Source organism: Corvus kubaryi, unplaced genomic scaffold (assembly GCF_017639235.1).
Source record: "Corvus kubaryi isolate FWS band 111438036 unplaced genomic scaffold, C.kubaryi_AGA036_p1.0 66, whole genome shotgun sequence".
Classification (NCBI taxonomy): domain Eukaryota; kingdom Metazoa; phylum Chordata; class Aves; order Passeriformes; family Corvidae; genus Corvus; species Corvus kubaryi.
In genome coordinates, this window is record NW_024582054.1 from 26,390,125 (window position 1) to 26,406,172 (window position 16,048).

At 39.4% G+C, this 16,048-nt stretch overlaps 1 protein-coding gene across 19 annotated transcripts in view; it reads right to left on the reverse strand.

Annotated features, from left to right (window-relative positions):
- Positions 1-16,048, reverse strand: part of CDC42BPB (CDC42 binding protein kinase beta) — a 92,842-nt gene that overhangs the window by 62,874 nt on the left and 13,920 nt on the right. For all 19 annotated transcript variants that reach the window (XM_042048162.1, XM_042048161.1, XM_042048168.1 and 16 more), the window contains exon 2: positions 1,059-1,150. In XM_042048162.1, coding sequence (XP_041904096.1) covers positions 1,059-1,150 — 92 coding nt within the window. The remainder of the gene's footprint in view (positions 1-1,058; positions 1,151-16,048) is intronic.

A 16,048-nucleotide genomic window follows, 5' to 3' on the forward strand; every position in this document is an offset into this window, starting at 1 on the left:
GTGCTACCCCTGTCCCACAATCAAACCCTATGTGAAAGAGTTTGAGCTGTCCAGGGCACACCACACTTGGAAGGAATGCCTAGCACAGCAGACAGCCCTGCTCTCTGCTCTGTGGAGACAACAGGACATGGGGATCAGGAAGCTTATCCTTAGCCACCAGCAGCAAAAGCTGCAACCAGGTGCTAATGGGCTGAAGTGAGCCACTAATGGCAGTCTCTGCATTTCACTTTAGTGTGGCACTACTTCGAAGAAGTTTCCGGAAAGAAATATAAGGGTTTTATTACTTCTAGAAGTTCTCTAGTTAATAACCTTTTTTGCTGACATCTATGACTTTACCTGTTCTTAAATGCTGAAAAGGTTGTCTTTGAGGTTCTCAGTTATCTAATGCCTGTTGTCCATGAAGGCTTTTGTCAGTGGCAACCCCTATCGGGCTTGTGTAATTGATGAGACTTTCAACAAACATATTAAGTAAAGCTTCAGTGCAGGGTCCTGGGACTGACGAGTCCTCAAAACACAAGGCGTTCCTATCATCGCAGCATGACTCGACTTGCTGTCCAAAAAACAGATCCAGCAGCCTTTGATCTTCAAAGATGACAGGGAACAGCCTTTGAGGCAGCCAAATGCGTCTTTCTGCATTACCAGATTGCTACAGAGACAGGCAGATGGGCGGAGCAGCCTCCTCGCTCCTACCATAGAAGCAGCCCAGCTCTGTGTTAAATTAGAGCAGCACCGAGCAGCACATATGGCAAGTGGGAGAAGAGATCCCAAATTCAGCTGTGCAGCTGCTAGGTGGGACCACCCCATCCATACGCACATCCAAGAGACACTTGTTTGGCTACACTGAAGTCAGAAAGAGCCAGCCACAGAAACGGCACACCTGGACACTGAATCTCCTGCTTCAAAGGGACCTTGCACCAGGTACCTAGCTACATCCCACATTTGGAAGTATTTTAATACACCTATGTGAACCTTTCGTCCTCAGGTCAACTGTAACAAGAAATCAGATGCACAAACAATGAAAGTTTTATTACTACAACTGAAAGTAAAAAATCTCTTACCTCTCCAAATGCACCTCTTCCGATCACTTTTATAATTTCAAAGTCATCTCGGTGGAGTTGCATTTCCTTTACCAATTTTGTAAATGGTTTTGCTGTTTAACAAAAAAAAGAAAAAAGAAAATTCAATTATAAAGAGAAACATCACAAGCCAACCCATAAACTGGAGGTCAAAAATACTCACTGCATACCCAGAGCAATAGCAGATTTTCAACTACTAAAACTACAGAAGGACAAAAAGCTAATTACACTATTTAATTAACAATTAACACTTTTTAAAAAGTTCAATCGCATGAATGGTTCTGTCTTGCTGATAGTAAGAATATAGAGCAAAGTGGTCTTTCAGAAGGATTTTCCCCCTCCTTTCTTTAGGGTTTTGTGAATCAGTGAAGGACCATGTGAAAGGGAGAGCTCATTCATTATTGGTAAACCCTATGGAAAATCTGTCCTACCCTGCAAGCACTAGATTAAGTCTCTTCTTAAGTGGAGTGCAGCTTTACTTTTTATTATTTCAGCTAGTACCAGCTAAGGCTTTAACAAGCCAATCTCAAGAGATAGCTGTCTCTACTCCACAGCAGTGAAACCATTTCCCACAAGATCTGTGGCTAATTTAAGCTTTTTACTTTGAACTATCTTTTCTGTTAAGCAACATTCACCAGATCTCAATTAGACCAAGTACTGAAGGGCTGCAATCTAAAAAGAGGTCCAGCAATTAACTAACTTACACTTACTTTGTTCTGGTGGTCCCACATTTCTCAAAATATTTGGTGGATAAATTCCACTATACCTGCAGATCCATCAGTTTTCTCCTCTCCAGATCCCATTAAGAATACTTTATTTCTAGCATATCACAGCATGTGGATTACTATTTAGATAGAATGTTTATTACAAGACTCTACTCTGAAGACCAGCTCAATAAGGAAAAACAGTGGTGCCAAGTGCAAGCAAACTGCACAAGGATGAGTTTGCACAAGCACAGCAGCAGTCTACTCTTCAAACTAGGCACAAAAAGATTGCTGCTCTTCACCTCATCACAAACACTATTAGACTAAAAAGACCAAAGTTTTCAAACACATGTATTTTTTCCCATCTGCAACTGAATAAAACATCATAGAACTACTACTTGTAATTCAGCCCAGACTCCTGTTTACCTCACCTTACATTACGATTAAGCTAGTAAGTTATAAGCCAAACAGAATTCCTACAAGAGGGATCACTGCCTTGACGGTGTATTTCAGATGTTAACACAAACAAACTAAACCTTATAACCACACAGAGACACAGAAGTCTGAACTGGAGACTGAAAATTTCATTAAGAAGTCTAACCAAGAATGCCTGAAAACCTCTCAGCAAAAAAACGTAACTGCTAAAATAATGAAGAAACAGCTGTACTGAAGAACAGTCATGTTGCTTCCTTGTACTTAGGAGGGTGCTACTGAAAAGGCTTCCTCCAGAAGTAATACCCCTTTCACTGAGAGTTTCTTGTCTATCCAAAGTATGAAATTTAAAGAATGAGACTCTACTACATTTTCTGCTAGACTCCCTACTTTAGCTGGGCAGAAATGCCTACCACACTTTCCCTCACCACAAGGTCACTGAGACTATCACCTCAAACTCAAAATTGTTTCCACCGAAGTTCCCCAGCACCACCATCTCCAACCACTTAGAGACCTATGCCAGTCCAATCAGACACCTGTACAAGTAATATACCACAGCCATCAGCAGTGGTACTATCAACTATTTTGCAAGGTTCTCTCACCTCCTTCCCATCAAATTAAAACAGATTGAGGAAACACAACTGCAGACAAGAAATAAACATGAAAGTTCCCTTATTAAGTATGGGTTTGCTACTACAGAATGCTGGTCGTTGAACTAATTTCGCAAAACAACCAGCTTCTGTTATTAAAACTCAAGGGGAAATAAAATCTAGTATTTATTTCTAGAGGACACTAACCCAATAATAACTCTTGTTTTAAGTAAATAGCACATTTTAGCAAAAATTCTACTAAGTAAACAAAATGTCAAAATCAGAAAATCATAGAATGATTTGGGTTGGAAGGGACCTTTAAGATCATCTCGTTCCAAGCCCCTGCTATGGGCAGGGACACCTTCCACTAGACCAGGTTGTTCAGAGTCCCATCCAGCCTGGCCTTGAACACTTCCAGGGATGGAGCATCCACAACTTCTCTGGGCAAAAGAAACAATTGGTTTAAGTATAAAAAGCCCTCCTGCTGTAAATTGGTCACAAGCAACTTTCAAAGCCAGAAGAGACAAATCTACTAAAGTTCAAGCTGTCCTGTACACTCAGAAAAACCCCCTTTTATCTTACATTTCTGCTGACTGATGACAAAATGTTTTATTATTTCATCTACAAATTTTCCTGCTTGGAAGTGTATCAAGCTTCACACCACTAAAATTGAAATTCAGTTTAGAAATGCATAAAGTTGTATAAAAGCAAGTTACTTTGATTCGTTTTGTATTTTAATATTAATAAATATTATATATCAAGCAGAGCACATACTTAAGTTTCAGTACACAGAAGAAATGGAGCCTGGAGGGAAGGGCATTACTGCTATCTTTCAAGAAATTGTATCCTTGAAGAAGGAAGGATGAGCAGCCCTCATTTTCCTGACCACCATTCCTGTTAAAATCTACAAGAGTCCTGGGTTGGTCCTGCTTTTTCCATCTCAATTGGTCAACTGAAGTACTAGTCAATACAATCAACTAGTTTAATATATGTAAATTAAAAGAAATATTCACTCCTAGAAGGAAGTTACTATTTTTACAAGCCATTTGTGCACTTCACTAATGTTTGCTTTTAGTACTTAGCAGGTGATCATGTTCGGAAACACAGCAGCTTCAGTGGTCTCTGCTTTGAAAGCACCGAACACAAACACTTGAATGTACAGAAAAAGTTTAAATTTTGCAGGACCTCCCCTGAACTGGAAAAATTCCAAGTCTTTCTCAATGTATCTAAGATGCCTTAAAAGTAAATATAACTTGAAAATTAAACTGAATGTCAATAGAATCTCATGACCACAGAGACTACAACAGCCGTTACAGAGCAGATTAGAGCACAGAGGAGGCAACAGACCAGTAATTTATTTAAACCAATATAAACTTTATTGGCATTTTGAAGTAGAACCCTGTTTACACCAGGATGTGACCTGCTGCATTTAAATACTGGATTTCACAATTTCTCTCTCTTAATAAGTTAAATCAAAAACTATTTCCAATTCGCTTTCCTGCAGTTGTCCCAGGAGGCTGCTGTTCCTCAATCTGCAAATATGCGTATCAGTAGCATGCACAGAACTGGCAAAACTGAGTGAGGAGAAACTTGCACCAAAAAGCATCAGAGACAGTGTCCACTGTGCTTGCCAGAACAATTCCAAGTGATTTATCACTACCTAACTGGTAAAAAGAGCTACAGCTTCTCCTTTTAAATATAACTATTTGATGAACAGGGAACTCAAAGCAAACTTATCTCCATAAACTGGAATGAATAATTACTTTTGATCCTAATATTGAAGACAGAACTTATGATCTGGAGTTGATTTAATCCTTAATGAAAGTATTTCATCCTGGCAAACAGAAGCATTAGCTGTAGTGGGGGTTTTGTTGGCAGTGATTACTGAATTTTGTTATATATACACACTGTTGTCAGGGTAACATTAGCTGAGAGTAATTGCAAGAGTTTGTTTATTCACAACTGTGAGGATGTAATCAGAATGTGGGATAGACACTCTATGTGCAATATCTTTGTATGCATCATTGCCTTTTCTCTCAAGCTGATTTTGCATTATTGTACTTATTTTTGTTTGGAAGAAGGGTGTTTTCTGTAACGCCAGACAAGGAATAAAAAAACCAAATCCAAACAAAAAATTTTAAGAAGCCAAGTAATGTATGCTCTCAAGAAAATAATACAAAACAGTAACAGTTGATGTTTTGATTCATAATGGAAAGTGAAATGCCAGCATTTATTTCTTCATTGAATAGCAGGGTGCATATGAAAGACATAATTCTCCATATACAAATTCTATTCTGATCATATATTCCTCTTCCACAGATAGATGGGATTAGGATATTTTGTTTACACAAAAAGAAAACATCAATTTGAATAATTTGAAAACATAATTTAAACACAGTCACAGGTAAATAGGTTTGTGATTTAGGTTTGAGAGCTGGTGCCATCTACACTGCAGTCAATCTGTATTATGGCACCTGATAGAAAATACTTGGAGGCAGTTTCAAAATGACTGAAAGCTGCAGGAAACGCCAGCAGAGATGATCTGACACAGCAGACTGGGCACTCAGCACTGCTACCCCAGGAATGGGTGCACACTGGCCTCATATGTCAGATGTCTTCTCATTTCTGAAAGCAAGTCAGGGAAGGATGGCAGTATTGTCAACATCACCCTCAAAAAATAATAGGTCAACTTTTCCCACCTAGAATGTAGTTAAAAATGAGAAGAGTCAAGGTATGTTTCAAATTTTTACTCTCTTTTCATATTCTGGATCATTCCATTTATGTCAGTAATTTACCATGTAGAATCACAAAAGCTAACATCCTTACACTGCAGTGGGCAAAACACAATCCACTGGGTTATGATGACTGCTGCTTCAGTGGTGGAGTTAGTCCAGGACTCCCACTGGAGGACTCCTCCATATTTTGTCAGGCAGTACAAGTTTCCAGAAATTTTAAAAAATCACTTAGCTGAAGAAGCCAAATGTTCAAGAACATCTGATGTTTTGTATCATTGGCAGCTCTAAGTTTTAAGTAAATGTGACAACTGCAAGAAAATAATACACAGACTCACAATTCAGGTTGAAAGGGACTAGCTGGTCTCTAATCCAATCACCTGCTCAAATCACAGTCAATATTAACCAGGTTATTTATGGTTCTGCCTGATTAGGTTTCAAAACCTTCCAAGGATGAAGACTCCATGGGACAACCTATTCATATACTAGACTGACTACACCAGAGAGTTTCACAGTTCAGAACTGATCCTGTAAGTGATTTGGGATTTAAGTCATAATATAACATGATAACATTCAGGTGGATCTGGCCTGAAGGTATGTCCAAACTGTCTGGTCAGACAGAAATTCATCTGCCACCATGCTCCCTTTATCTCCTCATCCCCTCTACAAAACATTGTGGTAGGAAACTATGTGAATTGCAAAATATTAATGTCCGGGAAAAACAAAATGACGCAGATAACTGTCTGTGGACCCATACTCCCACCAGGCAGGTCCAGTACTTTATTTAAGATGTTTTCTTTGGAGAAAGAACATGAAAGAGCAGCAAATTTTACCATTTCCCTCAGCCATCCCTCTTAACTTACATTCTAGAAATCAAGTAAGTTGTGTGTCCTTTGTGCACCCTTTTCAAAGAAACAGTGTTCCTATGATATTGCTACTAAAACAGCAGGCTGGCAGGTTTAACAAGTTAGTGCTTGTATACATGTCTTGGGAGATACCCACACCCAGGTAGCCCCAACCTGCTTACTAAGGTGATAAATACCTGTTACAACCCACACTTGAGTTTTAAAGAAGTACAATCCTCTTGTATCAGATTGTGAAATTTTCTCTGTATTTTAGAAATGCAAGTTTTTTTATTCTTCCATCCTATGCTGACTGAGTTTTAATTTTTCCAATAGACCCTTGCTTCCCTTTTCCTGTGCTGGCCTGTTTCCTCTTACTGTCTACCTCTGTGAATGCTTTTTTTTTCAGTCCTGTTTCCTAAGGAAATAAGGTATGTGTGATCACATTGCTGGGTATTCTGAGGCCACTCCTCTCACCCAGTACCTTTTGATCCCAATAAAGACCCTACACATCCCCTTTACCAAATTTCACTGAAGCTGTTGGAAGATACGAAGTTCCTACAAGTTTTATTTAAAAAACGGCAGTGAATAGGAGACACTCACGGTATCACCTCCACTAAGGGAAAGGTGGCAGCAGAAATACAGCAGTCACCTGCTCAGCCAGCACACACCCATGTGCAAAGCAGACATACCTCACTGTCCATAGTCATGCAGGGACAGTGGGGCAATACTGCACAGAAGAGGGAAGAAAGGAAGTGTGCAGCAGAAAAGGGAAGGTCACGCAGTGGGAAGGGCAGGGCGTTATTCCACTGAGCCTAGTAAAGGACATAAATACAAATACTCAAGGAAGACAAACTTCACCAAAGTTCTGCTGTTTACAGTCAAAGGCGACACATTCTGTGTTCTCTGACACATTTTCTCCTGGGCCTTTGACTTCTGCCATGCCGTCCCTCCTGTTTCTATGATGTACATACACACACTTCACTTACTCTGCCTCTTGCTCAATGATCCAATTCTTCATCATTCATCAGCATCCATTGGACCAATGCAGTGGTGCAAGGCTCTTGGTTATCACTACAATGACACAAACTCCACTGCCTTTAAAACCACAGAAGCATAACCCGGTTACCTCTTGCGAAGTGCCTACAGAACTTGCAGAACAGCCTCTTGCTACAACACTGCTTCACAAGCTGTCAAGAGTCATTATTCCCCAAGCACGGCCATCCAGGTTTACAGTGGCTGGTACTCAGTATTTCCTAACTCTAACATGTTCTCTTCTAACAGTATTAATCTGAAATAAAATGCCAGTAGAAACAGACATATACACGAACACAATAGCAAGAAAGTCTGAGTCTTCTTGAGGCTGATTTTTCAAGACAGAAGGTGGTAACTAATTATTTAAATATCAAGTTGTTAGTCTTTATTTGGTATATAAATGCTTTAAAAATCTTCAAGCTTTCTGAACAACTATTGTACAAAGGCATCCATTTGCTGCCAGTTATGGATTTTGCTTCATTTTATGAAAGTCTTCTGACATGTAAAAGAGTATCTGAGCACCTTCGATCAGACACCTTGCTGATACTTAACAGAACTATGACTTTGGATAACAATTGGATCAGATAATTACATGCAAAACTCCTCAAACATTTAAAAGTATAAAAACATCATTAATTTTAGGCATAAACCAGGACTGAGTGCTCATAGCTTCGGCATCTTGCTCCATAACTGGCTTTATCAGTTACAGAAGAACTGATTGTGGCAGTTGGAATTTGTACACTAATCTGCAGTAACTGCATGAAAAATTTATCACTAAGCTAAAGGCTAATGGCATTGGGAAATGCTTTGAAGAAAAATATTGAGTGGTAGTTCTGATGTTGATCCTATTAGTGTTGCTAAATTTGCCAGCAGAAGAGCAAGCCATTTACCTTGAAACATCATCTGTGCTCGCTGTTATTCTTTTTGTGTGGCAAGCCCCAAAAGCAAGTGCCACACAGAAGGACTCAATCAGCAGCAATATGCCAGCTCGCTGATGAATGTTACCACAAACACTTAATAGCTGGCTATCTGCCTGCCTGGCCCATTCACTGCTTTCCATGCTTACAATGAAAGGACATCAAAGATGATACTCAAGGTTTGTACAGACAAGTACTGAGGAACACCAGATGGTTTCCAGTAGTCCAAGTGACAAATTACATTGCCAATTTAACTCCTGCCAAGGCCACTGTGTGTCTTTGAGAACTAAACAGCAACAGAGTTCTAACAGGTGAGAGGAAGTAAGTGTTGGCTCACACATCCAAAGAAACACACCAAATGACTATTTGCTGTACTCATATATGCAAGACCTTCATTTACCAAAGGAAAAATAACAGATAAAATAAAAACCACATGCCAGTCAGACCATGGCATGTGCTAGTACAACAAGGGATGCAAGTACAAGGAGAGGAAGCTTACATCTGTAACAAACAGAGGGTGAAGCTCACTGCCCAATTTCTTATTTTACTCATGTTACTGTCACTGAATGATCCAAATTTAGGGAATTACGACTTGGTTTCTAGAGCCAGTTGAGGCAGGGTTTGTCTTATTTATTTATTAATACTGAAGTTGATCTTGGAAGATGGGACTGTTAGTACTAACACTGAAGAAAAATGTGACTGTAAATAGCATTTACTTTGAAAAAGCCAGAAGTGACTTACTATGCACACAAACCTGGTGAAGCTTCACAAAATGTAGTATTTCAAGACACTGCTGTCAGGACACAGACTTTTTTAAGCAGGAAGAAAGACTGGACAAGAAAACCTGCACCTTTATATGTATTCATAAGGGCATTTAAAAAAACAGCAGTTTGAGATTAAACTCTAGCCCCACTCTCATGGGAGAATGAAGAAAGCCCCTAGAGAAACAGTGCTCCTGACTGCACTTAGTAGTCCAGTTTTTCATATCTCTTTCCAACTTGCCACATTTGTTTGGGAGAGGGAAAGCTGCCATGCTTCTCTAACCTTTTCCTGAGGTTTTCCCTAAGATTCCCAGCTCTTTCATCAGACCATGTACCAACCACGGATTCCCTGGTGGTCCATCAGCCTCTTCAGCCTTAGAACCTTCACTGACTAAAATACTGAGCAGAAGTCCAACAATGTCTGCAAGCTGGCACTTTCTGCAGAGACCAAAACAAATGAATCTTGCTTCTACTCAAATTTCACAAGGTTTTCAATGATACTTTCCCTTCTCTTAAGTCTTGCTAAAAAAATGCAAAGAAAAGATTACTATTTCACAATAAACTCTTCTGCTCTCTTTTAACTGTGGATATCTAATGCCTTCATAAGCTTCATCTTCAGTCCTTTAATTTTCCTCAAGATGATAATACCCAGCCTGGAAGACACATGTACATTAAGCCATTTACAGATTTTCCTTGGGACTGTCTACATCCCAGAATTTGAGACAACTGAGTAGGAAGGTACACAAGCACTTCAATCCAGGAAATTCATCCTACTGCTGAAGGAGTTCCTCCTTGTTCCTTCCCACCACACTCCACTCTACTGTCTACATCATCATCCTTCATGAGGTATGTCAAACCAGAAAACATTTCCAGGCAAAAGCTAACTTGTCTATCCAATTGCACCCCCTCCCACCAAACCATTCACCCAATGTGACTCCCATACAGGTCCAGCACTGGAGCCCCAGCCCAATGCAGGAACCAGGATGAGGCTGGAGAAGGGCAAAAAGGCTTTTGGAATTGAGGATCATGTGGCATGGAGTGCAGCAACCATGGAAGTGGCTACACCGGAGCCTGTTTCTAGTCAACCCACACCAAATGAGGATAGGCTCTTCCAAAACACATCAAAACACTGTAAGAAACACCACAGAATGCAGTATCTGTTTAATTTAGCTTTATTTGTATCTCAGTTTTTCTGTACTCCTACTTCAGGGCCAGATTTTGCAGGTGTTAGAGAGGCCATTTACACCACAGCAAATGGTAATCATATATCGAAACACATCAGTAATGGAAAAATTGTTTCAGGGGGTTTGCATGAATCACTAGTTCCAAACAGTAAAATCTCAATGATTGCATTTCTTTTATTCCATAACAACATTCCAAATATTGCTGAAATCCACTTATTTTACTGCATGATGAATAATCTTAAAAGCATAGTTAATATTTTTTTGTAGAATAGCCTGAGAATTACAATTGTTCAGGAAAAAAAATCGTATTTTTCAGACAGTTTCAAAGTAGAGATTAAGAAAATCTCAAATTTGAGCTCACCCAAATTTCAATAACATAGGATGAAATTAAATTTCATCAGACCCAGCACCTCTTGCACCTCCTAAGAAGTAAAACAATTCCAATCTGATGACCACACTATGCTGATATAAGCATACACACGCTTACATTAATTAAGCCACCACTTACATCATCAATGTATGAGCAAAGCTCTAGCTCCTGACTGCATGCTTTATTTCATCTTAGAAGTAAAACTTAAGAAAGCAGCATAGCTGTTTTCTCAATCACTTACAGTAAATGCACTTTTTTCCCCCCAATATAGACAAGATTTTCTCTCAAGTTACTATCAACATAATACGTGCATTGTGTAACAGAACAATTTACACATTACACTGGTGCCGTATTTACCACGTCACCTCCTTCATTTTTACAGCTTAGAGGTTTCCAGTAAGTTGTTCTTGCCAAGACATCCTACACAAACGTACTTACAGTGACAGGAGTGAAATCCACCTTAGGATGCATCCTTTTTCTCTGCTTATAAATTTAGAGTGAAGTAAAGTAGTTCAATGACACAACTGTAGCAGATCGCTGTGACCAGACGGGCAGTTCCATAGATCTACTCTCTTCCTTCTGTCAGCTCCAACAAATCCAGCTGGTCTCACCTCACTGACCTGATTCTCCTCACGAAACCAGCAGGATCCCAAGCTACCAAGACACATAACACAGCTATCACCTTGTAGCTGAACAAACTGAATCATCATCATTGAAGGGTCGGGAGAGGCTGCTACGCCAGCACAAGCAAGGAGGGTAAAGGAGCGGAGCATTTCTTCAGAAGCCACTGTTAAGTGGCACAGGGTGTGATGAGCTGCCCACGCACCGGCCTGCAGCGTGTCCAGCTCCTGCAGAGGTGGCCTGCCTGGCTGCTAACACACAGGGAGCTCCACGGAAAGCTGGATAAGGAAGCACAGCCAAACGACAATTACCTTTTGCCTGATGCTTCAGTTCCCAACCAGATCAACACCTTAAACTAGGAAATACAAGACTAAGGGGATGGGATAATTAGGTGAGCTTACAGTGCTACAGAACTGCACCTGACTTTTTTTTTTTTTTTTTTTTTTTTATGGCTCAAGGCTGCAACACCACACATAAATACCCTGAGCTATTTTTCAATAGTTCAGGTAGCAACAGCCACTTTAAGAACAGGTGTGGCACATCTTTCTCTTCACTTCCTTCTAAATGGCAGCGGGCAGGAGGACATTTTCTCAGACATTACTCACCCTGTTTCAAAACTTGCCTGGAGCTTGAGATCTAATTAAAAGGTCACTGAAAGTCAGATTTTTGCCGTAGGAAAAGGCCACAAAGACATGCGACAAGCAATTACCGTAACCAGGCACAAGAATCTTTGCAGTAGCTCAAGTTACACTCAGAAGCAGAGAAGAGGAGCATTGTCTTTAAATCTGCAGAGAATACTAACAAGTCCCATGCTTAGATTTGCTACACATTATAGTGGATGGCTCAGAATGGCTTTTTTATTATTAAAAATACTCTCACTTCTTCAGTTCCCTCTCTAGACCAGGGATCTAGAGCCAAAGCTATTTTGTCTTGCGCTACTCATTCCAATACCACTGGCTGGCAACAAGGAAGAGGAACACCATTTACATACAGCAGCACTATTTTCATTAACTCAAAGTGCTAAAAGTCACTACCAACAAAACTCAGAGCAAGCAGGGCATCAGGAGCATGGCCAGCTGCCTGTTACACAAAAATCGCTGAGGTCTGGGGTATTCAGAAGGTAAACACATCTCCAGAGGGATGCTTCCTGACAATTACTTGCTTAGAGGAGAGGTAAAGAGAGTCAAAATGGAAGAGGAATACATCTCTCAGCCTTCCAAGGTGTGATGAAAACTTTACCCGGATAAGACAACATGCTTCTAATTTCACTGTGCAATTTTTCCTTAATGTCTGACACTGACTCAGTGTATTTCCAAATTTGTCTGTATCTATTCCCAGGCTTTCCATGTAATACAGTTAAAATTTAAAATGGGTAAGAAATGTCTAAATTTCTACCAGGAGTGGGGGGTGGGGAGAATCTACTGGAAAACTGAGAAAATCCTACCCCTGGCCTTAGATGTAGCTTTCAAAAAATGGGAGTCAAACTGTATGATAACAGATCATTAGCAGTACAGTTTTTTTTAAAGTGCTCACGGCTAAAAAAAAAAAAAAAAAAAAAAAAGCCAAAAATTTTAATTACCACTGAAATAAACCAAGAAGCCTGCAGAATTCTGTTTTAGAATATTGCCCACTTAAGCCATCAGCTTGCTAACATCAGCTAATCATTCTGAAGTTTCAAACTGACCAGGACCATAATTATCTGCTGTTAAATAAGAACAAAAATCCATTTAAAGCAGGGTTTGGTTTTCTAACACACAGTGAATACCCACGAAACAAAACATTTTGGATATATGATAATCTAGAATCTTAGACACATGACAGTTTATACAGGTTCATATTTTTAAACTTTCCTTCAAATCAAAAAATCATTCTCAGGGGAGGCAAATCTTGGAACACTTAAGAGTGAATTTTTAAAATCTAACTGATTTAGAGCATGACTAAAGAGCTTTAACATCACATGTATATGCAAAGCATACAGAATAAGAATCTAAAAATAGAACACCATGCCTCTTCCTAGAGACATTTCCAAGTCTCCAAGCATTATAAATTCAGCTTTCTCTTGTACATGCAGGATGAAGTTCTTCCTCCTTCTCTCCCCCTCATTCTGTATTTTTATCATGCTTTCCTATCCAAATTTTTGCTAATTTATGTACATTACACTGAATAAGCTTTTTCCCCTTATCTCAGTATTTTGTGTATCAAAGAACAGTTTCAGTTTTGTTTAGTACTTATAGCCCATCTCTTCCTAACATCTTCGCCGTGGCACCTTTCAGAAATTCTTAAATCCAGTTTCTGGACCATGATTTTAGGAAAGCTCTCAACAGATTGCCAGCCCACATGACATGCTGTTTAATGGACATGCTTCTAGGCATTCCCAAACCTCTTGTAGGCTCCTGGAATCTTATATCCTCCACACTACCATTCCAATCCAGAACATACCTCCTGTTACTGCACACTCCAGCATGACGAGCAGCAGTCCAAGATCCCTGGGTTCTAGACGCTCCCACTTTCTCGCATATTCTTAAAACCAGAAGCAGTAGGGAACAAAAACCTGTTCCATAGCTATACTCACAACTGTAAATACCACGTCACACCTCTAGGTCTTGTTCCTCAGCTTTTCAAGGTAGACATAGCAAGTGAGGATCATCCCAGAAAGTTTTTATATCAGATGCAGTATCCGATAGAACATTCTGCTTTTAAGATTGTCATTTTAAACACAAGTTTTCCGTTTTGTACACTCCTCTTTACTTAAAGTGTAACATTATCCACATGCCATCTTTGTTTAATAAACACTACATCCATGATCCTTTTGCTTTAAGATTTATTTCCATGCATTTAAGCAGAGAATTCCTTTTTTTCTTCCTCATTTACAGCCCAGCTAGACAGGTGTGTTGATTTCAAAACAGAAAATCAAGTACTACTAGGACATTCAGAACAAGCTTGTAGTAGGCCGGCAATCTCAAATCTTCATCTATACCTCAGGCTCCATTCTGTTGGCTTCCAACCTTTTTCTTTACTCATACTTGGAAATAACAACTAAACATTTGGAAGCTCCTTTGCAACACCAGGGTGAGCACCTGCATGCCAGTACAGATGCAGCTGGAAAACCCTGCTGGTGTAGATGTGCTTTTACAGCTTCTCATTTCCAGAGTAGGAACCAGTAAAGACACATTAACTTCTTTCCAGAAATCTTCTGACATAGTACTCGGCCTCTGAGGAGACCACAAGCAGAAGAGGTGACCACAAACAGAAAACCAAGGAATTTCAGTCAATCTACGAAATGCTTTAATCTACTTCAATGCAACTGCAAACTAGTATAGATATTGAGCCAATATTTACACAGAGAAAAGCCAAATGGTTGCCCTTCTACTTTTTTTACATGTCATTTTAGTTATATCCCGTTCCCTTTTCTTTTTCCATACAGAATTTAATATTTTCCTTTACTAATTTGCCTCCAGTGTCGTCTAAGTAAATCTTGGGTACTTTGCCCATTTCATGATTGTTTTAGCTCTTAAGTAATATTTTCCACTTGCATGAACTCACTTTAAAAACACATTCAGTCCCAAACCACAGTCTTATAAAGACTGTCAAACTCTTCATCCTTGATACTGTAGTTCAAGCAAGCTAGGTTCATTTTTGATACTAGTATTGTGGAGCTGAGGCTATGTAATCCTTTTCTTCCATAAACTTCCTTGGGATTCTCTAACAGAAAAGTCTGGAAGAGTTGTCGATTTTTTTCCCCTTACTTTACATAAGATACTCAATATAAATGTCACTTGGGGGCCCTCCCCCCCCCCCCCCCCCCGCCTTGTGACAAAGGTGCTCAGGAGTGCTTCTTCAGTAATACACTATTCCATCTTTGGACTGCCACTATGAATCAAGCAAGGACATGACATTTACCAAAAATGTTTTTAATCTCTTGGTAGTTTCACAGTCTTTAACATACAGCTTCATTCTGGTTCTCATGAGCAGGTACACACACAACACAGGTCTGTGACAATCATCTGCAGGACACAAATGCCCCACAGCATTGAGGGGAAGGATGACTCTGCTTATAAAACTTGCTTCTTTGTTGATCAAATTGTCTGTATAGGAGTTAAAAGCCTTGAAGGCTACGCTTCTGGCAAGAGTCCTACTGTTTATACCTTAACAGCCACAACATTTCACTTTTATAATAATTTCTTGAAACTTAACTCTTGTTTCCTACATAATTCGAATTTTAAAACCAAGTCCACAGAAGGATCATTAAAAACAAAAATCTAGCTCCACAAAATCTTTCAAAACAAGTATCAGTCATCATAAAAGAGAAGGAACAGTCATATGTTAGAACTATTCCACTGTATTTACCTGCATGAGCAGCAAGGGTCACTTTGTCACTATGTCTATTAACTATGCTCAGACTACACCAGTCATTACTCTTACGTAGGAACAAAAATGTACCTAATTATTTTAAGAAATTTTACAATAGGAGAGTAGTTTGTGCAGTTGTTGGCAAAAGCTCACTCCTGACTATTCAGCTATATTTTAAAGAAAGGAAAGAAACCAGAAGCATTTAAAACTGTATTATATGAAATCAAAATTTAAGGAATTACTCTTCTGAAGAGCCACTCTCTGAGGAATCCATTTTCAAGGAACCAAAACTTCACTCTGGAGTTTCACCTTTCTTACGTGAACATACTTGAACAGATCAAAACCCCCAAGGTCTGGTAAGAATCTTTGTTATCTCATGTGAGAAGTTGTTGGGGTTTTAGTTTAGTCTTAGTTTTTTTCCTGTTAAAGGAATT